The 20466-nt window shown below is 49.8% G+C and overlaps 3 protein-coding genes across 3 annotated transcripts; all 3 read right to left on the minus strand.

Annotated features, from left to right (window-relative positions):
* Nucleotides 1–5311: 5311 nt before the first annotated feature.
* Nucleotides 5312–9080, minus strand: EI90DRAFT_3063580 (uncharacterized protein). Its single transcript, XM_039060738.1, has 16 exons — nucleotides 8767–9080; nucleotides 8648–8722; nucleotides 8435–8598; nucleotides 7919–8369; nucleotides 7794–7890; nucleotides 7541–7731; nucleotides 7419–7488; nucleotides 7172–7364; nucleotides 6866–7097; nucleotides 6578–6807; nucleotides 6340–6522; nucleotides 6148–6278; nucleotides 5996–6086; nucleotides 5821–5943; nucleotides 5684–5768; nucleotides 5312–5622 (listed from the first exon to the last, which is right to left on the minus strand). The coding sequence occupies exons 1-16, from the start codon at nucleotides 9005–9007 to the stop codon at nucleotides 5534–5536; spliced, it is 2646 nt and encodes an 881-aa protein (XP_038914481.1). The 5' UTR covers nucleotides 9008–9080; the 3' UTR covers nucleotides 5312–5533.
* A 4123-nt stretch (nucleotides 9081–13203) lies between these two features.
* Nucleotides 13204–14679, minus strand: EI90DRAFT_2925086 (NAD(P)-binding protein; the record flags this gene model as incomplete). The annotated part of the gene is made up of 8 exons (XM_039054884.1): nucleotides 13204–13319; nucleotides 13373–13437; nucleotides 13515–13768; nucleotides 13818–13929; nucleotides 13996–14328; nucleotides 14424–14460; nucleotides 14515–14594; nucleotides 14645–14679. The coding sequence occupies 8 exons, from the start codon at nucleotides 14677–14679 to the stop codon at nucleotides 13204–13206; spliced, it is 1032 nt and encodes a 343-aa protein (XP_038914482.1).
* A 1634-nt stretch (nucleotides 14680–16313) lies between these two features.
* On the minus strand, nucleotides 16314–16846 carry EI90DRAFT_3017426 (uncharacterized protein; the record flags this gene model as incomplete). Its single annotated transcript, XM_039057099.1, has 4 exons — nucleotides 16314–16396; nucleotides 16448–16526; nucleotides 16601–16702; nucleotides 16772–16846. The coding sequence occupies 4 exons, from the start codon at nucleotides 16844–16846 to the stop codon at nucleotides 16314–16316; spliced, it is 339 nt and encodes a 112-aa protein (XP_038914483.1).
* Between the last annotated feature and the right edge of the window lie 3620 nt (nucleotides 16847–20466).

Here is a 20466-nt window from a genome sequence, read left to right on the forward strand (position 1 = left end):
ATGCCCACCACCTGGGCTGAATGGAAACGCGAGGCCACCCTCCTAGATAACCAATGGCGACGTTTCCAGGCAACGCAGCCCCGCATGCCCCTGTCCAGACCCCCACTCCCGCTGGGACGACCCCTACCAACTACCACCCCCTCTCACGCACGCCCCACGCCCGCACCCATACCCCTACCCCAGACTCCCACAGCCTGCCCCGCAAGTGGAGCGGGCCCACAGCCAATGGACCTTGATCGCTCAAGAATCGACCAGAGGAGGAATGGGCTGTGTTACAACTGTAATGCCCCAGGGCACGTTGCCTGGGAGTGCCAGCACCCCAAGGTCCGTCGAGTACGACGCCTCCACCCTGAAGACCTCCGGGTGCTGATGGAAGGACTGAGGAGCCAGTTGATGGGAGAACCAGAGACAGAGCAGAGAGGGCCAGAGGAGGGTCCCCAAGAGGATTTTCAGGAGGGCGACCGGTGAGGGATGCGTCCCAGCTGCCCGTAGCAGACAACTCGTGTAGATACCACAGTGCGTGTAAGCCAACACCAATGCAGAAATTCCACCAAGTTATCGCAAAGAAAAAGAGGAAAAACGCATCCTCAGCCTGTGAAAGCAAGAGAGACTCAAGGGTAGCACCCGAAGTAGCGGTATCCCCACCCACTATCTACGTCCTCTCGAAGCAGTCCCCCAGGTCACTCAACCTTACCGTGAAGCTGACCACCCTGACCTCCCTTGCCTCTGTGTCCGTGTCCGCCCTCCTAGACTCTGGGGCCACCAGGAACTTCGTGAGCCCCGAGTTCATTCGGAAACACAAGCTTGAGATGACCCCGCTCCCACAGCCCATCCCCGTCCGTAACGTCAACGGGACCCTGAATGAGAATGGAGCTATAACTGAGGAGCTAGAAGCCCTCCTAACATTCGGGAGACACACAGAGCAGGCCCGTTTTGCTGTTGCGAACCTAGGATGACAATCCCTCATCATAGGGCACTCGTGGCTACTCCATCACAACCCGGAAGTGGACTGGGTGCGACAGAGGGTTGTCATGTCCCGCTGCCCATCGTCCTGCCAGTCACCATGGGTGCCGGATGACCAGGACCCTCTGATAGAACCCAGGGACGGGATCTATGCTGCGATCATCCCCTCAGGGTGGGGCCATGACTTGAGGGCGACTACAACGCCCTCCCAGCGAATGGCTGTCAGGGACGCGTCCGGGGTCAAGGCGGTCCGGGCGTAGCGTCCGGTGCTGAGGACCTCACGGGGGGTAGATCGGGCGTGCGTACTGGCAGGCCCGATGCGGGACAGCGATCCCTGGCCACTTAGACTGAAGTGGGAATGTTGAGTTATTATTAAAAAGGGAAACTATGCTACTTACCTGAAGTGGGAATGTTGAGAAGAAGGTTACTTCTTCGGTTCCCACCCCATGTGTGTTTATATACATGCGGCTTGGGTCACATGAGGTCCGCCACGTCACCCCGCATACAGCTGCAGTCACCCAGGTGTCCCCGTGGGGGATCCCGAGGGCGTATGCTGCACGTTGAAGGAGCGGAGCTGGATCACCTTATGTAACCAGTTTCCTACGTCCAATAACGATATTAGAGTTTTGTGCTGATTTGCGTACTGACCGTGTTTTGGTTGCCAAATATATGATTGTTCACTGTCTAAACAACAATAAACACCCCCCAACGATCTCACCTGACGTATAGATCATCTACGGATAAAATTCTATATTGACTTTACTATGATTTCTAGTCAATATTACACCTATATTTACCACTTTTCAGTAGGATGTGATTTTCCTGATAATTTACTGAAGGAAAACTGCTAATAAAATAATTCCGCAATAAATGTTACTCAATACAGGAGTGACCAAACTGCTCTTTCTATCGCTTAGAGTGCATGCTAGTTATCTAGCAGGTTCAGGATCGCTCACTTTTCTCCTGTGGTGTGATAACCAAAAATTGCTGAGAGATTATTCAATTAAGAAGTCCCTCCACCAAATTCTCACTAATTCTCACTATGACACTTTTGTTCAGCTGTGTCTAACTGACCCTAACTCACGCTTAGAGTGACGTGTTAGTTTTATATTAGCTAACAACTAATATTTGCTTTTATCTTTTGGAGCAAACGAACCAACCACTGGTGAGGAGAATTAAACTTTTATTTCTACCTGAGGTTTGAGAGGGGGCAGAAGCGGCGGCCTTTTATGCTTTTCAGAGGCCTCTCTACTCCCACACCTCGCACTAGTTACATGTGCTACATTTGTATTATAGATAGTTCTAGAATGATATAGGGGCTTGGGCTGTGTAAGCTTAATAATGGACTTAGGACATGACTCAGCAATAAGTAATTCATTTCTTTGTCTTTTGGGCCGATCTTAGCGGGATCTTGTAGCGCTGAAGCTATGCTCCACACCGCCTTAATTACGAACGGTTATCTTTAGAAATGACTTGGCTATAAAGGAACTTTCTAGACTGTTCTCTAATTGACCCCTTTTTTGTGAAGCCACATCATTACTAATGTTCTAGAGCCTTCCCAATTAATTAACCGATCCGCGGACTTCTGAATCACTTCATGCTTATGATCCGAGATCCAGATCATCAATCATTCCTTTGTTCCGATTTATTTGAGCTTAAAATCAAAAAGTTTTGATGAATCATGGGAAAATATACAAGATCCGGTTTTTTAGCATTTTCTCCTCTTCTGATGCGATCAAAAACTGTCCGCCCACGCCGGGGAATACTCTATCATATGGTATTCGGTCCGCCAGACTTCCGGGTGCCAATATATTTCCCTTGAGTCACATTACTTTTTGTAAGAATTAGCAAATAAATATATATGAATTATAAGGTGTTTCGCCGTTTGAGCGATATCTCCGTCAGTTTTGAAGCTTTTAGAATGAAACAAAACCGTGAATAAAGTTAAGAAACAGTCCTTTCAGATGGTAAAAATATTACAGTCAAAAGTTCACTGGTTCCCGAGATATTTACATTTCTTTCCCAATGTTCCTTCTTATTCTGCCATCTATGTGCTATTTTCTTGTTGTAGGGTTATATTCTTTGAATATTACACCTATGCCAAGTTCTAGGCATGATTGTAGTAGATTAAATCTCATACTACATGGGTGTAGATAATTTATAATGATCTAATGTCTGTCCAGTCTCATAAAGATCATGAGATCTGTTAAACGTCTGAACTTGTCACCTGTTCGTTGACTATTCTGATAGATCATTGTTTTATTCTTTGAATATTATTTCTCCTACAACGTGCGTGCACTAGGTTGCGCCCTAGAGCCGTCCAGGGTCGTCTGGGGCTAGGCATGTCATGTGCACGTCACGGGCGGGTCAATAATACATAGATATAAGGGAAAGGTCGTCCATGTGGAATAGAAATAGAAATGGGAGAGGGATAGAGGGGGAAGGGATATGAAGGAAGGGTGCAGGGTGGGAGAAGGGGTACCGGGTGAGGTGGGTCCGGGTGGAGGCGGGTCAGGCGGGTGTGCCCTGACAGGTGCGCGTGGTTGGGTGGCTTGGAAACGTTGCCACTGGTTGTCCAGAAGTGTGGCTTCATGCTTCCACTCAGTCCAAGTGGCGGGCATGGGGCGGAGGCAGTATATACTCTCCCTGAGCCGGGAGTTAATCGCTTGCTCGAACCGGTCGACCAGTCCGACATCGCCTAGCCTCGAGGCAGGTCCCAATATCTCGAACTCCTGGATGACCTTATCCACGGAGTCAGTCCCTTGGCAGATGACTGCCAACTTCTGCTGAGCTGTGGCCTCCCGGTTTGGGTCCTGAAACATGGCATCGAGTTCTGTGTTGAACTCGTCCATGGTTATGGTGGGGGAGCTGGCTGTCAACAGGGTGATCGTCCATTGTGTCGCCCACGCCCCTGTGGGTCCTCCCTTCATGTAGGAGAGGACGAAGAGGATCTGGGATAGTTTGGTAGGGAACTCAGCTGCACGGACATGAAAGTAGATCCCACACTCGGCTTTGAAACGATTGAGGTCTTCACTGGCTCCCAAGAAGGGAGTGGGGGCAGCGACCTTCGGTGGTTTGGGTCTAGGCACGAGTGTGGGTACAGGCGTGGGTGCAGGCGCGGGTGCGGGTGCAGGTGCGGGTGGGGGGTGGTTGCGGGTTTGGCTCTCCACAATGGCTTGGAGCTCCTGGAAGCGGGCCAGCAGGTCGTCATACTGTTCTTCTGACACCATGGCTGGGGAGATGGGGGAGGCGGGGGAGATAAGGTTAAAACCTTCTTCTGCTGTCAGGGACGCGTCTGGGGTCGAGAGGGCCCAGGGGTAATGCCTGGCACTGAGGCCGTCGTGGGGTGTGGAGTGGGCGTGCATACTGGCGGGCCCAATCCGGGACAATGGTCCCTGGCCACTCAGACTGAAGTGGAGAATGTGTTATTATTATTAAAGGGGAAAACTATACTACTTACCTGAAGTGGAGAATGTGAGAAGAAGGTTACTTCTTCAGTTCCCACTTCAGGTACATTTATGTACATGTGGCTTGAGTCACATGATGAGTGCCACGTCATCCTCGGAGACAGCCACAGGCATCCGGGTGTCCCTGTGGGGGATCCTGAGAGCGTCTGCTGCATGCGCACGTGCTGGGCACAGCGGGAAGCCATCTGGGGTGTGTGGGCCGGATGGGTCAATAGTACATCGATACAAAGGAAGATGGTCCATGTAGATAGAAGGAAATAAACAGGAAGAGGAAGATGAGAAGAATGAAATAAAGAAAGGAGAAGGAAGAGGGAAAAGAAAGGGGAAGAGAGGGAGGAGGGAGGAGGGAGAGGGATGGACAGCGGGGGGTGGGTGTGGTGTGGCTGGGTGGGTCCAGGTGGACCCGGGTCAGGCAGGTGTGCCCTGACATATCTATAATGAGATTGGAGGCAAACGTAGTGCATTCTGTTAGGTGCAGGGCTGGGAATGATGCCAACAACGGATTTCGAGCTTACCGAATATGCCACTTATGGCAATAAATAGGAAGTAGAACACCCAAGGAATAGAGGACAGGTCTGTAGTGCAACGTACAGTTATCCTGATGTTGAGGACGTCGATCGACACACCTTACCTACAACAATGTTCACGGTTTGTGAATGAAACGGCTGGCCCGGCTTTGGCCAAGAGCCTGTTTCGGGGACATGCATACCCCACGATCGAATTGGTTGTCACGGGGATGAAGGTGGCCAAATGGGTCAATATTTAGTGTAACCACAATGATTTCCAACAGGATGATGATGATAGTTGAGCATTGCATTGTTGGGTCTTGCTTATTTTGGTATTCAAATCACGATCTCGCAAAAATCCTTCCACATCCATTATTTTGTCTCCATGTTTGAGATATATTTACTTCGGTTACTAATCTACAAACTGTGCCAGTTTGGAACCCACCCAAGGTACACTTCGCTGTTGAGAGGCATGGGAACGTTGAGGGAAAGTGCGAGTGCATTGAGTGGTCAATTGCCGTATAATGAAATGACATAGCCCAAAGTGATCATGATACAAGTCCCCATGACATATGAAGATGTGATACTAATGTTATGTTATAAGAAGGACACCATTTTGGTGGGCTTGCGAACGGCACAGGAGTTGCCTTCATTGTATTTGTAATGTAGTCTAAAAGTAGCGACAGCTAATAGAACAGAACAGAAATAAGTGTTCCGTCAATCAAATTCTGACAGCCCAAAACTGACCATCATTCAGCGGTGGTTCCGATCGGTTTGAAACAGGTTTTGGAGTTATCTCCGCGATTGGCCGGCCAAAGAAGTCCACAACAGGCTAACATGATGTATAGGATGAGCAAACGAAAGGCGATAAAACAGAGGCTTACTTGATCCGCAATATCGATATCATTACCTCCCGACCTTTCTTTGGACGCTGCCTTTCTGCCTCCCCCTCTTGTGACACCTTTCTCAACAACATCATTCTGCCAAGCCGAAATAACCTGTTCGATCTGTGGGTTTCCATTGAGTATGCGTTCACCATACAAACAAAACAAAGCATACCTCCGCCGCAATCATCCGTCGAACGACGTACCGAGAGGCAGCAATATCACTTGCTTTCTTCCCTTCGTACGTCGTAAAAACGTCGATGGGTCTGTTGAAATATGAGCCATTCAGGGGTAAGATGCAAAGAGATCTTGATGGATTAGACCCACGGCTCGAGACGATACGCCAATTGCCCATCTTCAGTGCGCTCTTGCTCAAACCGCAATCCGAGTGACACCATGATATTCACTAGTCTGTTGATCAACTTTAACTCTTCCCCCTTTATCAGGTGTTTGTTGATCTGCCAAAGTCGTTTGAGAAACATACGTTAACGATGTGAAATGAGTGACTTTCTTGCTCACCGGACGAATTGGAGGAGATATGATTCTATTGAGTAATGGTGCAAACTCCGTCCGTAGAACATCCCAACCCAGTAAATAGCGATAGCCCAGAATGTCAGAGCATTTATCCCCAACCGCAGTCTTCAATACAGCCTTTCTCAAAGAATCAAGGACTTCTTCCCCAGACTTTGCCGCATTGAAAGACTACAGAATAAAACAGTTCGCAATACAAGAACGGTGCCAAATAACTAAGACTCACATCCCAATATGCAGTTGGCCTTTCGACCCTTTGGTTCGTGGGTCCACCTACGGCTAGGTGATGATGTAAAGGGATGATAGAGTAAGGCAAATATTGCATTAACCCAAATTCCTGCTCGATTCGCATAGACGACGACATCATGTCATAATTCGATAACCACTCGTTTGCGGCCTCAAATCGTCGAAGGGTGGTGTCATTCCGATGAAGTGTTGTGTAATGTTCGAACATCCCTAGAAGAAACAGTTTACAATACTGATGCAGGGTACAGCAATGATATGAAATGCATACCGAGTACGACCTTATCGGCCCCACCCGTGTGCCCGTCAATACATCTCCCAAGACGCGAAACGTATTTCGATTCCTCCACCTCTGTCAAACCCAAGCCTTTGGCCTTCTTCTTATTCATCGGAGTAAGCAGCTCGGACCAGACGAACTGGGTCGCCACATCCCCCTGCTTGATACCTTTTGTAGATGTCCGAACGGCGGATTCTGTGACAGCTTGAGACCGAGTCTTGATGCCCTAAATCATATAGCATAGCGAAGATGAACAAGCCATTTCCCCAAAATACCCCAAGTTACGATGATTAGACTTACTTGCAGGACATTCAGACAAGCTCTCAAATCCCCTTGACAGATACTAGTGAGCAACGTCAAAGCACGAGACTCTGCCCTGAGATTCTCATGTTCGCATATATCACGGAGTCGCTTGGTGAGCAAGACAGGCGGCGAGGGATTCATCCGTAAAATACGTGCATGAGGTCGTAATTTCGCTAATGAAGAGGCATACCTACAATCCAGGGTTTATTTCGTCAATAATTGTAACAGATAAACATGGACTCACAGATCATTGCAAATACAGATGATTGGCCGCATAAGAGGGCGTTTCGTTTTCTTCATGTCAGCTCCCAACCCTAGACACACTCGTCAACAACAGAGGACGGGCTCGCCAAGTTCGCTACGCACGCTTCTTGAGATTCGGTGGATCAAAGGTCAGGCTAACAAGCTTGCCAACGAAGCCCATTCCACCCTGCTCGCCTGTCGCTCCGTCGATCTCATCAACAACAACGCAAACGGGTAACGAGCTTCCCATCGCACGCCCACTCTCGAGGGCCGGTCGAACTCGATTTTCGATGACGGCTCCTGATCGATCATCACTGCGGTAAAAATATATTGGATTTTCTAATAGCAAAAGGTGACTATCATTGAACATTCCTACCTTGCGTTGACTTCTAGAACAGCATACCCAGCTTGTTTCGCAACGACGTGAGCGAGAGTCGTCTTTCCCAGACCCGGGGTCCAGATAAAAGCAGAATCTTAGAAAAATTACTTAGCAGCATTAACCAAATCGCCCCAATAGAGCTACCTTCTCTCTGGGCCTTTGCCACGGATCCTCGTCCCCTCCAAAATCCTTATAGTTCCCATCCTCTCTGCTCTTTCCATTCCACGATACTGCATTCCCATTCGCACTCCATCCCTCATTTTCTCTCTTCCTCTTCTTCCTCAGAAGAGAAAGATTTCTTCCAAACACGCAATGGTCCCATTCCTTCAACCAAGACATCACCTCTCGATTCACACGTTCGTCTCCCATCAGGTCCATGAATTTCCGAGGACGGTAGCGGTCCACCCACATGTCTAGGGCGTCGGGAGATTTTGAAGCAGAGGAGGGCGAGGAGATGACAGTGGTTGTGGTTGAAATGGTATTGTCTGCATTGGCGGCTTCCCTTGCAAGTTGATCCATTAATCGGTGGAAAGGAACCTCGAGAAGTTGGACTCCATCCATCGATGTCGAAACCTATTGAGATGCCGCAACATCGACTATTAAAAATGGCATTACGAAGAAAGCCAATTAACACTCACCCCTTCCGATTTGCGGACACGCATTTCAGGCGGCCGATATGTGAGGACAACGGTCTTCCCGTCAAAACTCTTGCATGCCAGCACCTTAGGACGGTGGAGGTTATTTGATCGATTGATTGACGAGAGGATGTCTGTTGCGGTGCGGAATTGGGGTAAACCAAAGCCTGGATCGGGGTTTGGATTATCATGGTACTAGGAAGTGGGTGGACGCACCTAAATCTTTAGTCATCGGGGAAGAATGTGCCGGTGACCCAAAGTCTAATGCACCATCTTCACCTTCTCCCCCAACTCCTCAAGCAACCCATTTTGCTCGAATACTAACGTTTCATCACCTTCCATGCCTGCTGCGGTTCGTTGCGTCTCCTCCAGCCCGTTCGTAACGCCTGCGTTCTTGAAAGCTGCATCCAGTCCACTCGCGCCATTGCTCCTGCCAAACTCATCTTCCAAAAGCCCATTGGACTCAAACGTCATATCGAGTTGGGAGTCTGCTTCCACCAAAGACGCGTCTTTCAGAGAAGAAGACTTTTCCAGCAATCCATTGGAGTGGAAAACAATTGCTTCAAGGGGTGGCATTGAAGCGAGACGCGTAACTTATCGTGGGCTTTGTCGCGTCGTCGTCGGTTAGAATTGTTGTGACAGTGTCGTGACCGTTACCTTGCATGTCTCGTTTCTTTTTTTTTTTTTTTTTTTTGGTGGAACCCCAGTAGCTTTCGCGATACATGGTCATGTATTTGGGGTTTGTGTAGGGAGATAGGATCCCATAGAGTGGTCTGTGCCGGTCTGCCACCGCGGGGAAATGCGTTGCGCACTGGCCGGTTATCGGCGCTGTGTGGGACTCCCGGCCCCGGTCATGGGGGGTCCGGTATACCCACTAAAACCCCGGGGCTGTTAAGCCAGTTGTCCGGCAGTTTCCCTTCTTCATGGAGGTTCCCGCTCCAGGTGAGCAGGACTAGCTTGGCCGGCAGGGCCTTTCGGCCGTATTTCTTACGATTTGTCAGGGCAATATCTTGTTGGAGTTTGTCGTTGAGACCGGCTCGGAGGGCGTTTCTGATTTCGCTCGGAGTGGTTCGCGGGTGGTCGGGGTCAATGACTCTCCGGCATCTGGCCTTCCAGATTTGCCACGCGCACTCGGGGATTACTATTTGGTACAGTCTGGTTTCTCCTTTACTCGGGTTTCCTTTACTGTTCATTATCTTAGTGATCGGGGCGGCCATCACGTGTGAAGTGTCTAACGTTGGGGGCCATGCAATTTTCCTTCGGTGGCACATTTTCTTGGCAGTCGACCACACCCATTCGCTATGATTGAGGGGGCACTCAAATAGAATGTGAGTCATTGTTTCAGTTTGTTGGCATTGGTTGCACTCTCCCGGTGTTCGAAGCCTGGGATTTTCTTCCAGTACTCACCGATCTTGAGGCAGCCGTGGGTTAGCTTCCAAAGGAAGTTTCGGATCTCAGGGGAGATTTCTTTGCGGGTTTTCCCCAGGCATTCCCAGATTCTCTCTTGTGAGGGGGAGGCATTGCCCAGGTTCTCCAGGGTTGACTGGATCTTAGCGATGTTGTTAGACGTTGTTGTTCTAACATCGAGTTTCTTAGTTAACCTGGTTCTGCGGATCAGTCTCGTTGCTGTAGATTGGTTCAGGGCGTAGAGGCGGGCTCCGCTCGGTATGTGGGGGAGGGGGGGCATGACGGGTGGGAGAGGATCCGGATCTAGGAGGACGCCTGTTGCGGCCAGGTTGTCCGCTTCTTCGTTTCCGTGGATTCCTGCGTGGCCCTTTAGCCATTCGAATGAAGTTGGGGTGAGTCTGGATCTTAGGGCGCTTACGGCCAGTTTAATGATGTATTGGTTTTTTATGTAGGCGTAATCCGAGTCTTCGTGGGATTCAAGGTTGTCACAGAGGGTGTTGATGCACCACTCCGAGTCGGACTTGATGTGGAGGTTCGATGATAGGGGTGTGGAGGTGGCGGCGTGGTGTATGGCAAGTATTTCCGCTGTGTTGTTGGATTGTGGGTAGCGTGGGTTGACTCTTTTGCTAGTGTTCCAGGGTCGTTTGGGCCGTACCATACTCCAAAGCCGGCTTTCGCGTTAGTGTCTCCATTTTGAGGACAGGATCCATCCGTGAATGCCACCACATTGCTGGTTTGTTGGGATTGGGGGGTCAGGTCCCTTGGGGTTTCCGGGGGGTTCTGCCGAATACTCTGTAGTGGTGGTGGAGCGGGGAACATAATTGGGGGGATGGGAGGAAGATTTTGATGTCATTTGGGTTTCCGATGGCATGTTGCCTGGCTGTTTCCTCAGGGGGGCGGTCCGGTAGGGGAAGAAGGTGCGAGTCGCTGTATGGGCTGTAATGGAGGTCGAGGTTCGTGGCAATTTTCATTGCCGTTTGGTAACATCCTTCCGGGTTTTTACAGCCAGCCAGTCTGTAGGTCGTGCAGGGGGGCAGGGGCACTTTCTTTTTGTGGGGTCATGGGCCGGGTTTTCTTGGTGGTCGACTTGGGCGACAAGGTCACCGACGTGTTTGCAACTATGGGACGCTCTTAGGCAGGATGCCGTTTTTGAGCGGTCGCTGATTCTCAGGTTGTTTTCAAGACCCGGGTGGGCCCAGGCTGGTAGGTTAAGCTTTGTACCAAGATCAATTGTCGGGTTCTCCAATCTGAGGTTGTATTTAGCTCCGACGTTCAGGGTGTTTCGGAGTTCAGCTGGGATATTCCTATGATGGGTTCGGGCGTTGAGGAAGGGTTTTTGGGTGAAGATGTTTGTGATGAAGGGGTGTGCCGGGTCTTGGGGCAATTGGTTTTTTGGGAGAACGGCTAGTAGGATGGCTTCGGCGGCGTCTGAGGCCGGGGGCCTATTGGGAGATCTATCGAGGATTTTTTGGAGTTTGATGAGGTGGATCGCCTCGTTTCTGTCTCGTAAGTTCAGGACGTTTTTTCCGCCTTGGGCTTTTGGTCTGTTTAGCTGGTCCATGCTCATAGGGGGGGGGGAGTCGGAGTTCCAAATAAACTCACGTATTCTTCTGTTTAGGCATTTTTCCACGTCTTTTGGCATTCCTTGGGCACGGGTATGGAACTGGGTCATTCCACCGATGGTCATTTGGGCGATCAGGCGTCTGCCTTCAAGGGAGGGGTGGGTTTTGTTCCATTGGGTAAGCGACTTTTCAATGTTTGTTGTGATTGAGGGCCAGGGGTCTTTATGACTGGGCTTGTTCCCGCATTGGGCCCCTAAGTATCTCATTGTTTGTCCATCTTTTAGAATGGTTATCGATTCATTTAGGCTAACATCGGAGGAGGGATTAATAGTTCTCTCGTTATGTACCCTTTCGCGGTATTCCGGTGAGCCGACAGGGAGGACGATGGTTTTTTCTTGGTTGAATTTGGCCCCTGATGCGATGCACCAGCAGTTTAGAGTTGAGAGTAGGGTATTCAGGTCATCGTCTTTGGCAAGGAAGACAGCGGCATCGTCAGCGAAGAGGGATATTATAACTCTCTGTGAGAGAGTGGGGGTGTTGATCTCTAGGCCTCGGAGGGATGGGGATTCTCTGAGGGCGATCGATAGAGGTTCTATGGCGATATTGAAGAGGAGGCAGGACAGGGGGTCGCCTTGGCGGACCCCTCTTGTTATTGGGAATTCACGGCTGATCATGCCGTTTAGGATTACTTTTGTTTTAGCATCGGTGTAGAGATTTTTGATTGTCAATATGAGGTTAGGGGGGATTCCCATGGACTCCATGACTCTCCAGAGGTAATCGTGCCGAATGCGGTCATATGCCTTCTCTTGGTCGAGGGCGATAATTGCACCATCTTGTCCAGTTAGTTCACATAGGTCGGTCATACGGTTGACGAGATCTATTTGGTCGAAAATACTGCGGCCTTTGATGAAGGCCGCTTGGCATTTATGGACCTGCATGTCTCGTTTCAGTCCGCAACTATGTAGCAAAGGTTCAGCGTAGGCAGGACCCAGCCTCTATAGTAGGTTCAACGTGGACGTATGGATGAAACACAAATGGGCTTTCTGTTGGGCTTGTTTCTAATTTTTCAAACTGATCATAACATACATGGCTACATTTCTAGCTCGCTTTCCACCAGGCCTTCGCTACGTCGAACAACATGTGGCTATCTGTTCAACTCGCGTCGCTGACTACCCCTGTGTTATCAGTGTTATCAGTGCTAGCCTAGTTATCTTCGCCTTCATTATCTATTGTTATGAGTCGACCTATAGACGCTCAGCCGTAACACTCGGGTTAACGGAAAAACAAAGGGAAGCCCCAAAGCTATATTATCTAGGATAGCTTTTAAAGTATAGAGGGATCGGCGCACGGACGGATCGGGGTGGCGGTGTCGCGGGTGTGGGATGTTGCACGTTAGCGCTGTGTGTGGGACATGTTGCCTAAGCGGTAACATGACTTTACATCACCCCCGCCTTCATCTTCGTTATCAGCCTCATATGCTGTAGGTACCGCCTCGAGCCTTCCGACTGCTGTTAGATCCTCCGATGTGATCATCTCGTCTGTCATCATCACCTTCGTAAATTCGATAGACTGATCTTGCGCCTAAGATTTCTCCAGGTTGCCCTGTACAACCAACAGGGCTCGTGAAGATGCCGTTATGGAATCGATACCTATCCTATTCTTTAGTATGATATACAAGCCTAAATTTCATAGGCAAGCCCTGGGCTAAAGCAGTCTGGATCTAATACCTGTCTGCAGCACATTGAGACAGTCATAAAAACCATGGACTGCAAGCACTCAAAAAACAGAACATTCATCCGGAAATTAGGCGGGGATCTTCACGACAATCTTCCCCGCCGCTCTTTTCGACACGAGGCGATCATACGCTTTCAACACGTCTTCCCATTCGAACACAGAATCGATCGGGACGGTAAGCTTGCCTAAACGAAGGGAAAAATAAGAAATTTGTTATCGTGGGTATGGTATGCCCTACCTTGCGTTGCCAAGTCCGCAATTCCATCCATTCGCTCGCCATTAGGGATGGCATAGGGTGGTCTGCTTAGAGCGTACCATTGACACATCAATTCATACATGTACGCATCGCAAAGAACAACCAGGGTATTACTCACATGAACTTCCTTCTGACGCCCCCCATCCAAGTCGGCCTGAAGAAAGCATTCCAAAAGCCCCATGATTCCCTCCCGAAATCGCTCCAACCCCATAAACCCGATCCCGGAGAAATAAACAACCCACCTGGAGCGAGGTACGATTCAGAATCGTAGTATAGCGGCCAGCTGCCCACCGCGTCTATAATAAAGTGGAATTTGGGTGTTGGGGGGTTAATAGTAGATAGTTGGGAGGGGAGGGGAGACGTGGTATAATCGTAGACCTGTATAAAGTGGAAGCAATATAAGGAGTGATGAGGAAGATGAACATACGACATCTGCCCCAAATTTTTTAACAAGGTCGATGTTCTTGGTGGAACAGCTCGTTGAGACTTTGCATCCGTGAGCCTTCAACATCTGTATCGCCGTTATACCAACAGACGAGCTTCCTGTAATATCACAAAAAATATATGAGAACCCAGGAAGACTTGTCGTGTTATCGCGTTGCCACTTGCCTCCATTAACAAAAACGTGTTGACCTTCCTCGACCTTTCCGATCTCAAAAATACAGATCCAAGATGTACATGCAACCAGCGGCAGTCCCGCTCCTTCCTCCACACTCAAAGTATCGGGCCTAATCGCCAAATTTCCCTCCTCGGCGACAATGTACTGTGCCAACGCACCCGTATCCTTCCCAACTCGGGCTAGGAATCCAATGACCTTATCTCCTGGTTTGAACCGCGTAGAGTTGTTCGTGGAGACAACTGTTCCGGCGAGATCCTTCTCAGCGATATGAGGACGGGAGACGAAGAGGTTTGGAATGTTTCGCATTATTTTGTATCCACTATGAAGGCGAAAGTTGGATGGACGAGTTCACCATAAGCAGTGATAGCAGGGGTGGGGAACGCGCGAGACGGAAAAAAAGCGTAAGATACACACATCGGGTTCAAAGCCGCCGCTTCCACTTTGAGGAGAACTGAAGTGGAGAGTGTCAACGACGTCGTGGGAGCAATCATATAAAGGGCAGCACCTTGTCCAGGACCGGGCTTTGGAACAGCAATAGTCTTTATCTCCAATGCATCCTTAGGCTCACCCTTCCTCATCACCATCCTGTAGCAGAATGGTGAGTAAAAACCTATCCATGATGACGCGTGACGCACCATGCTTGCTGTGTCTCGGGTATCTGGGCGCTCATGGTTTCGTTGTTCCCTTGGTATCCTGGATGTAAGTGGTGTGAAAGGGTGACGTTACCCTCGGACAGGTCCCTTCCATTTCTGGCATCACGGGATAAGGATGCCGGAGGTGATTCAGTTGACGACACGATATTCACCAACGTCGTTTGCAGTCTGGGGAGGTTGTAATCCGGGCAGGCTGACGAATGTCAAACCATCTGGTCACATGGTCAAATGTCAGACGCCCGGTCTGGCAGTGATTGCGGTCTCTGACTCTCTGGGACTAATGTATTGGTCACAAATAGAAAACTATTTATTATTGTAACCCTTTACCTGCACGCACCGACTATAACGTCAAAGTACAATCGGTATACGAAAATACGATAAGCTAAGAAAGGGTATCACCTCAGTCTCGAATTACTGTAAGTATATAGGGAGTTGAGGGAGGGAAAAATTCCAGCGCATCGCGCATCATTTGAGTATAAGTACAACAAGCGTTAATATATGCAATATTGCTTAGAGCGGTAGCCTGCGGTGGTCGGCAATGAAGAACACATCAATCAAGCAACAATTGGTACCGGCGGTATCTCGCATCATTCATCATGATCACCGCACAATGATCTCCATGCAACACGTTGAGCATTCTGCTACTCAATCGATTTCCCGGAAGTGCCAACGTCACCCGGAAATCCGTAGCTGTTCCAAAATCGTAAATTTCCTTTCTCGTCCATGCAAGCTCGCATTCTCGGCTTCCTGGACGTGGCTTTCACCGACCGTCAGAAAGAGTCTGGTCTGAGGGTCTGTCTTCGATCGTTTGCCATGCACGATTGGAGATTCATGTATTGCACAAACTGCTAAATAGATCGGACTAATCAGATGCTGGCATGACGTAGCGCTGGGAGGTCAGACGTCAACACAGCGCGCGTTGCAGTGACTTGTATCTCAACACAAACAATTTAAGAAAGGCATCCTAAGGGGTCAGCTCACTTATCCCCTGCAACTCGTGAGATCTTCAAATGGTAAGTGCTTTGGGAAGGTCCAGTCGCTTGCATGGGACTAACTCCTTCCTGGACGATGCAACGTGACTGTTTCTCTGTCCTCCGAGCCCCACCAAATAAACATTCTACGTAACATCGTCTAGAAAGTTCAACGCTGACTCATAGTAATCCATTCGCTCCTAAATCCAACGACACGCGACCACCCGGGACTTCCGGAAGCTTGCTTCCGGAGGTCTCCTCGAGTGCAAGCCACCTTACCTCAAATCATTTTACGGGCCGGTGGGCCTATCTCATCCATAAGCAGGGCAAAGAATTCAGTCGGCTGTCTTGAGATGGTATGACACCGATACACCAAGACAGTCTCTGCACACGAGTGATCCGCTGCACTCCTCAGCATATGGCTGGATAATCCTATTTCATCAGCTATCATTTGGGAACAAGACTGATGCCTTGAATAAGCCACTCTTCGCAGTCTCGTGTGTCTAAAATCGATCCCCCCCCCCCCCCCCAAACTATCAAGAAACCATTTATTTGCCCGCAAAATTTCACGTAACGTCGTCTAGGTGGGGTCCGGCTCCTCGGTCCTGTGGACATGAAACAGTCGATCGCTCCGTCACAGCACGAGGCTGAAAGAGCCCCCCACCCCCAATAATGCAACATCATGCGTTCTGGACAGCGGGATCGGTCGTGATCTCAGCATTTCGTAACGTGTTCGCCAGTTCCAAGGTACGGGGGAGCGGAACTAAGATTCAGAGATCAACATAGTGCAAGAGAAATAGTGACAACTGAGTACCCATCTCGCATCGGGTTCGTCGGGCATCTATGGCACTCTTGATTTCTATCTTGCACCATTCCGCCATGTTGGCCAGTTCCTTGATAGATGGAATGGAAGAGGTTATTCATGCAGCGAAACGAATGTCAGACCCGCCAGTACAGTTCAACTTACCGCCGTATCGAGGTGCAGGACGCCGTGCTGGGGAATGCAGTGGAGCAGGAGCCGGGAACAGTCTTCGCAGCTGCGATCGCCCTCGCTGATTCGGTTACATTTCTAAGTCGAAGGCAAGGTGGAGGGGGCCCAGTCATGTTACGCCGATATACATCAAGTGTTGAGCTGAACCTTTTTACGTAGCCTGCAAATGAGACAACCGTTTGTCTCTTTGGGGCGTTTGATCGCACTTGCGGGAGATGACATGGTGGTGAGGAGGACTGGGACTGCAGACCGGTCCTTTTATGTTCGTATGGGTCGGGCAAGTGCGGGCGCAATACTCCGCAGAAGACCCTTCGCGGCATGTCTCTAGCAAAAATCAGCAGGGAAATAAATAAGCACCAAAAACCAAGGAGTGAAAATGGTGTTTCAATGGAAGGCCGTGATTGGAAATGAGGGGCTGAGGTATGTAAAGTAATGATGGCTGAAAGCCGCTTATAGCCACGAGAAGCCAGAACCAAAGCATTGGAGAGATGCAAGCACGGGGGATGACAGCTAGTTGAGACCGCTGAGAGTTTGCACAGAATTCCGCCCGCTAGCGCAAAAAAAAACCCATTCACGAAGGAAAAAAAAATTGGGTCAGGGCAGAGCGCGCGCTCGCTCCAGGGAAAATAGCCGTGTGGCAGCACGGGCTTAGGGCTTAGACCCCGATCAGGTTGCCGTAAAGCGTGATACGCAAATAGTCCAATCTGGGTGAAAAAAGTACTAAATTCTATTGTATTCTCCCCAAGGGGTCCGGAAAATGCACACACTAATTAATGTTGCGTGTTTTGGGCGCGCTTCGCACGTCTTAGCGACTCATCCATGATCCACTGTCAAGATGCCTACAGGCAGAACTCCAGGCGTTGTGAACGGGGAGAATGGTACAACCACGAAGAAACCGGAGCGCGGCATACACTAAGACGTGGCCGGACGGCAATGAGAGGTTGCCAAAACCTTGCCCTCACAACCAAGTCCCTTTGGGACACCTCCAAGACTGGGGGGACCTGAGTAGCATGGCTGCTGGTAGATATGCCCTCAGTATGTGCCGGATAGAGCTGACTTCCGACAGCCCGGGCGGTAAGTGGCTCAGTCTCAGAGTCGGACATGTTCGATGGCTCGGTGCTGAAGAAGCGTGTACGCTTGAGAGCCAGCCTTCGGTTGGTGTATACAGCAACTCGTAGCTCGGGTTCGAAGTGGTGTTTGAACAACATGACGCGAATCTGTTAAACATGGAGACAGCAAGGCCATGTTGGGTCGTTAGTAGTCCAATATCATTATATCATAGTCGACTGCGTCGCCTGGCTTGGGCGAGGGTGGAAGATCCGGTGGGCTTCCAATAAAAGACATGGCCCTCATCTGAGTTGTGAATCACATATCTTGGACAGCTGTAATGCACAGAGACATTGCGCGTCGTGGATTCACACATGCACATCCTTGCTTCCTCATCCAACCGTGTAACATTGGTTCTCAGACTATTCGCGAGCACATAGACCTCTGCCATGACAGAGCGCAATTTCCCAGTGGAAGCGGGAGAATGGCAACTTCCAAGCAGGCAGTTCGCTGCTCCCAGTGACACTCAGGCCGTGCCCCCCAGTCCAGTTCAGGTGGGAACAAATTCTGCCGACCTCCGTTGTTCCCTGGAACAACTGCTACAGGCCATGGAGCAATGAAGGGGAAGACGGTCATCAACTTTGTATGTCTGGTTCAACCATGCTGTATACAGTTGGCTGTGGTGACGACTCTGAAACGTTGATCAGAGGTGTAATAGGATAACTGGAAGCGTTCAACGTAAGCGCGTAGCACGCGTTGACGGCAATTAGCGTTGGCTGACGTTGAAAACGTGACAGCCCTGCTTGTCGTTAAAAAACTTCCTGTAACCTCACTTGCCCAAAATTACTTGTTACTTGGTGATTCGGTGAGGTTGCCCCGACGTCACCACATACACGCGATAGTACTGTTTCTTACATTGCTCGAGCATTATGGTGCCACTGCACACGCAGCTGGAGTTGTGGCTCTTCCATGATGCCTTTTTCTTTGCACGTCATTTCGTGTGCAGGGCTTTTTTCTCGGCGAACAAGGTGGCCGCTAGCTCATGAGCCGAAGGCGTTGTACCCAAAGGCAGGAGGATCCTGGATTCAGGCGTCCATGACGGATGTGCGATAGTTGATATAGTCCCACCAACAGGCACTTACCACCACCCCATTTCAGAGCACAAATTACGCAGCCCGTATCCCCTTCGTGCTGATGCTCTACTTCCTGCGGCATGCTCTAGCTTCGAACTATCAGATCCTGGCCGGAAACTTGGAGGTGGCTTTCCTACATGGATTATAGGGCAGAGCCCACTAGTGGCGAGTTTGTGCAGAAGCATTTCCCCGACCTGCATACGAGGAATCAACTGCTATTGAGCTCGTCGACCCAATAACATCATCACGACTAAGTGACTGATTGATTCTCAGACTATCTGGTTGATCTTGCTAGTAGTCATATGCTCAGCCCAAAGATTATCAATCTATGCAAGCGGATAGTTTGAACTCACTGTGGGTGGAATTGCGGAACAGATTCGGTCATAACTTACATGATGGCTATCGTGCGTGCGGCATCAACAAATGCGACAGCTCGTGTCCACACTAAGGAACATCTGACATGCATACTACACTAGTCCTCGCATGTCTCGTTTGGTGAAAACTGAGTGTAAGAAGTTAATGCTGTCTCTGAAAGGCTTCCACTCTGACTAATAGCGAGTGACGAGGTGTGGGTTTTGCAATTACCGCTAGCAATCTAAACGACTTTCAGATGAATTCCCCCTACTTCCCACCAGGTTCTGCCGCCGGGGCTCGTATTGGCTTTTCAGATTTATTGGAGAAGAGCGGATTATACCGGTGCAGCAACGAGAAGAATCAAGGCGAAATTATCAAACGGCAAATTAAGCTGGAGAATAAACATAGGATCCCCAAAGTGCCGGAGGGGAGCTGTAATATAAGCGCATTCGTAAGCAGGCAGAGAGCGCAGAGCCGGGACCAAGGGAAACCCACGGATGTGCGTGCGGTGCATGAAGTTCGATGATGGATTTGTCCCCCTGCTTTTAGATGCCACCTGATGCTAGGCCTTCGGCACACCCAGCTTGCACGGCACGGTAGAAAGGGGGCTGTGTACGAGGAACTAACTGTTAGATGACAGTCACTTTCGGCGATCGTCGGGGCACGTGAAGAAAAGCGTCCCTTTACAACAGGCCCCTTCGCAGAACATTTCTTAGACGTGGCGTGAAGGAAGACCATGTTAAACGCTGGATGTGATGGACCAAAACTAAAACAGCCGTAAGTAGCCCATTTCTTCTCGAATGACAAACAATGACAAATCCAATCTTAGTTTTGCCTGGTGGTGCCAGCACTTGGCACGGGAAGCAATTAGTAACCAACGCACAGCTACGTGATGAATAATTCCCCTTGAGGTCCATACGCTCAGCTGAGCCGCGCTGTCGGGGCGCTTTTCGCACAACTACGTTCGAGGGTCACAACCTTGTTGCGTCAGCAGACTTTGAGGGAGAAGGCAACACACGACCACCGAGCATACTTAGGCTATTCACAACCCCTCCAATCGGGACCGTTGAAGAGGGAAGATTAAGAGCGCGAAACAGAACGTGGACATCAAGTTAATTTAGCCCATGCGGTGGCGAAGCATTCGGCCAAGAATGCTCCGATGTGTAATGCCCTAGGGGCCATCATCGAAACCCGTTGCGCATGTTTGATTGAAACGGGCAGCAGCGTGCCGCCGACGAAAGTGATAGTTGCAACTCTTGGACCCCTGCCTCAACAGAGGCGGAGCAAAGAGGCCATCATTGTAGGGAA

The sequence above is a fragment of the Cantharellus anzutake genome (genome assembly GCF_015039405.1).
Source record: "Cantharellus anzutake strain C23 chromosome Unknown EI90scaffold_33, whole genome shotgun sequence".
Classification (NCBI taxonomy): Eukaryota; Fungi; Basidiomycota; class Agaricomycetes; order Cantharellales; family Hydnaceae; genus Cantharellus; species Cantharellus anzutake.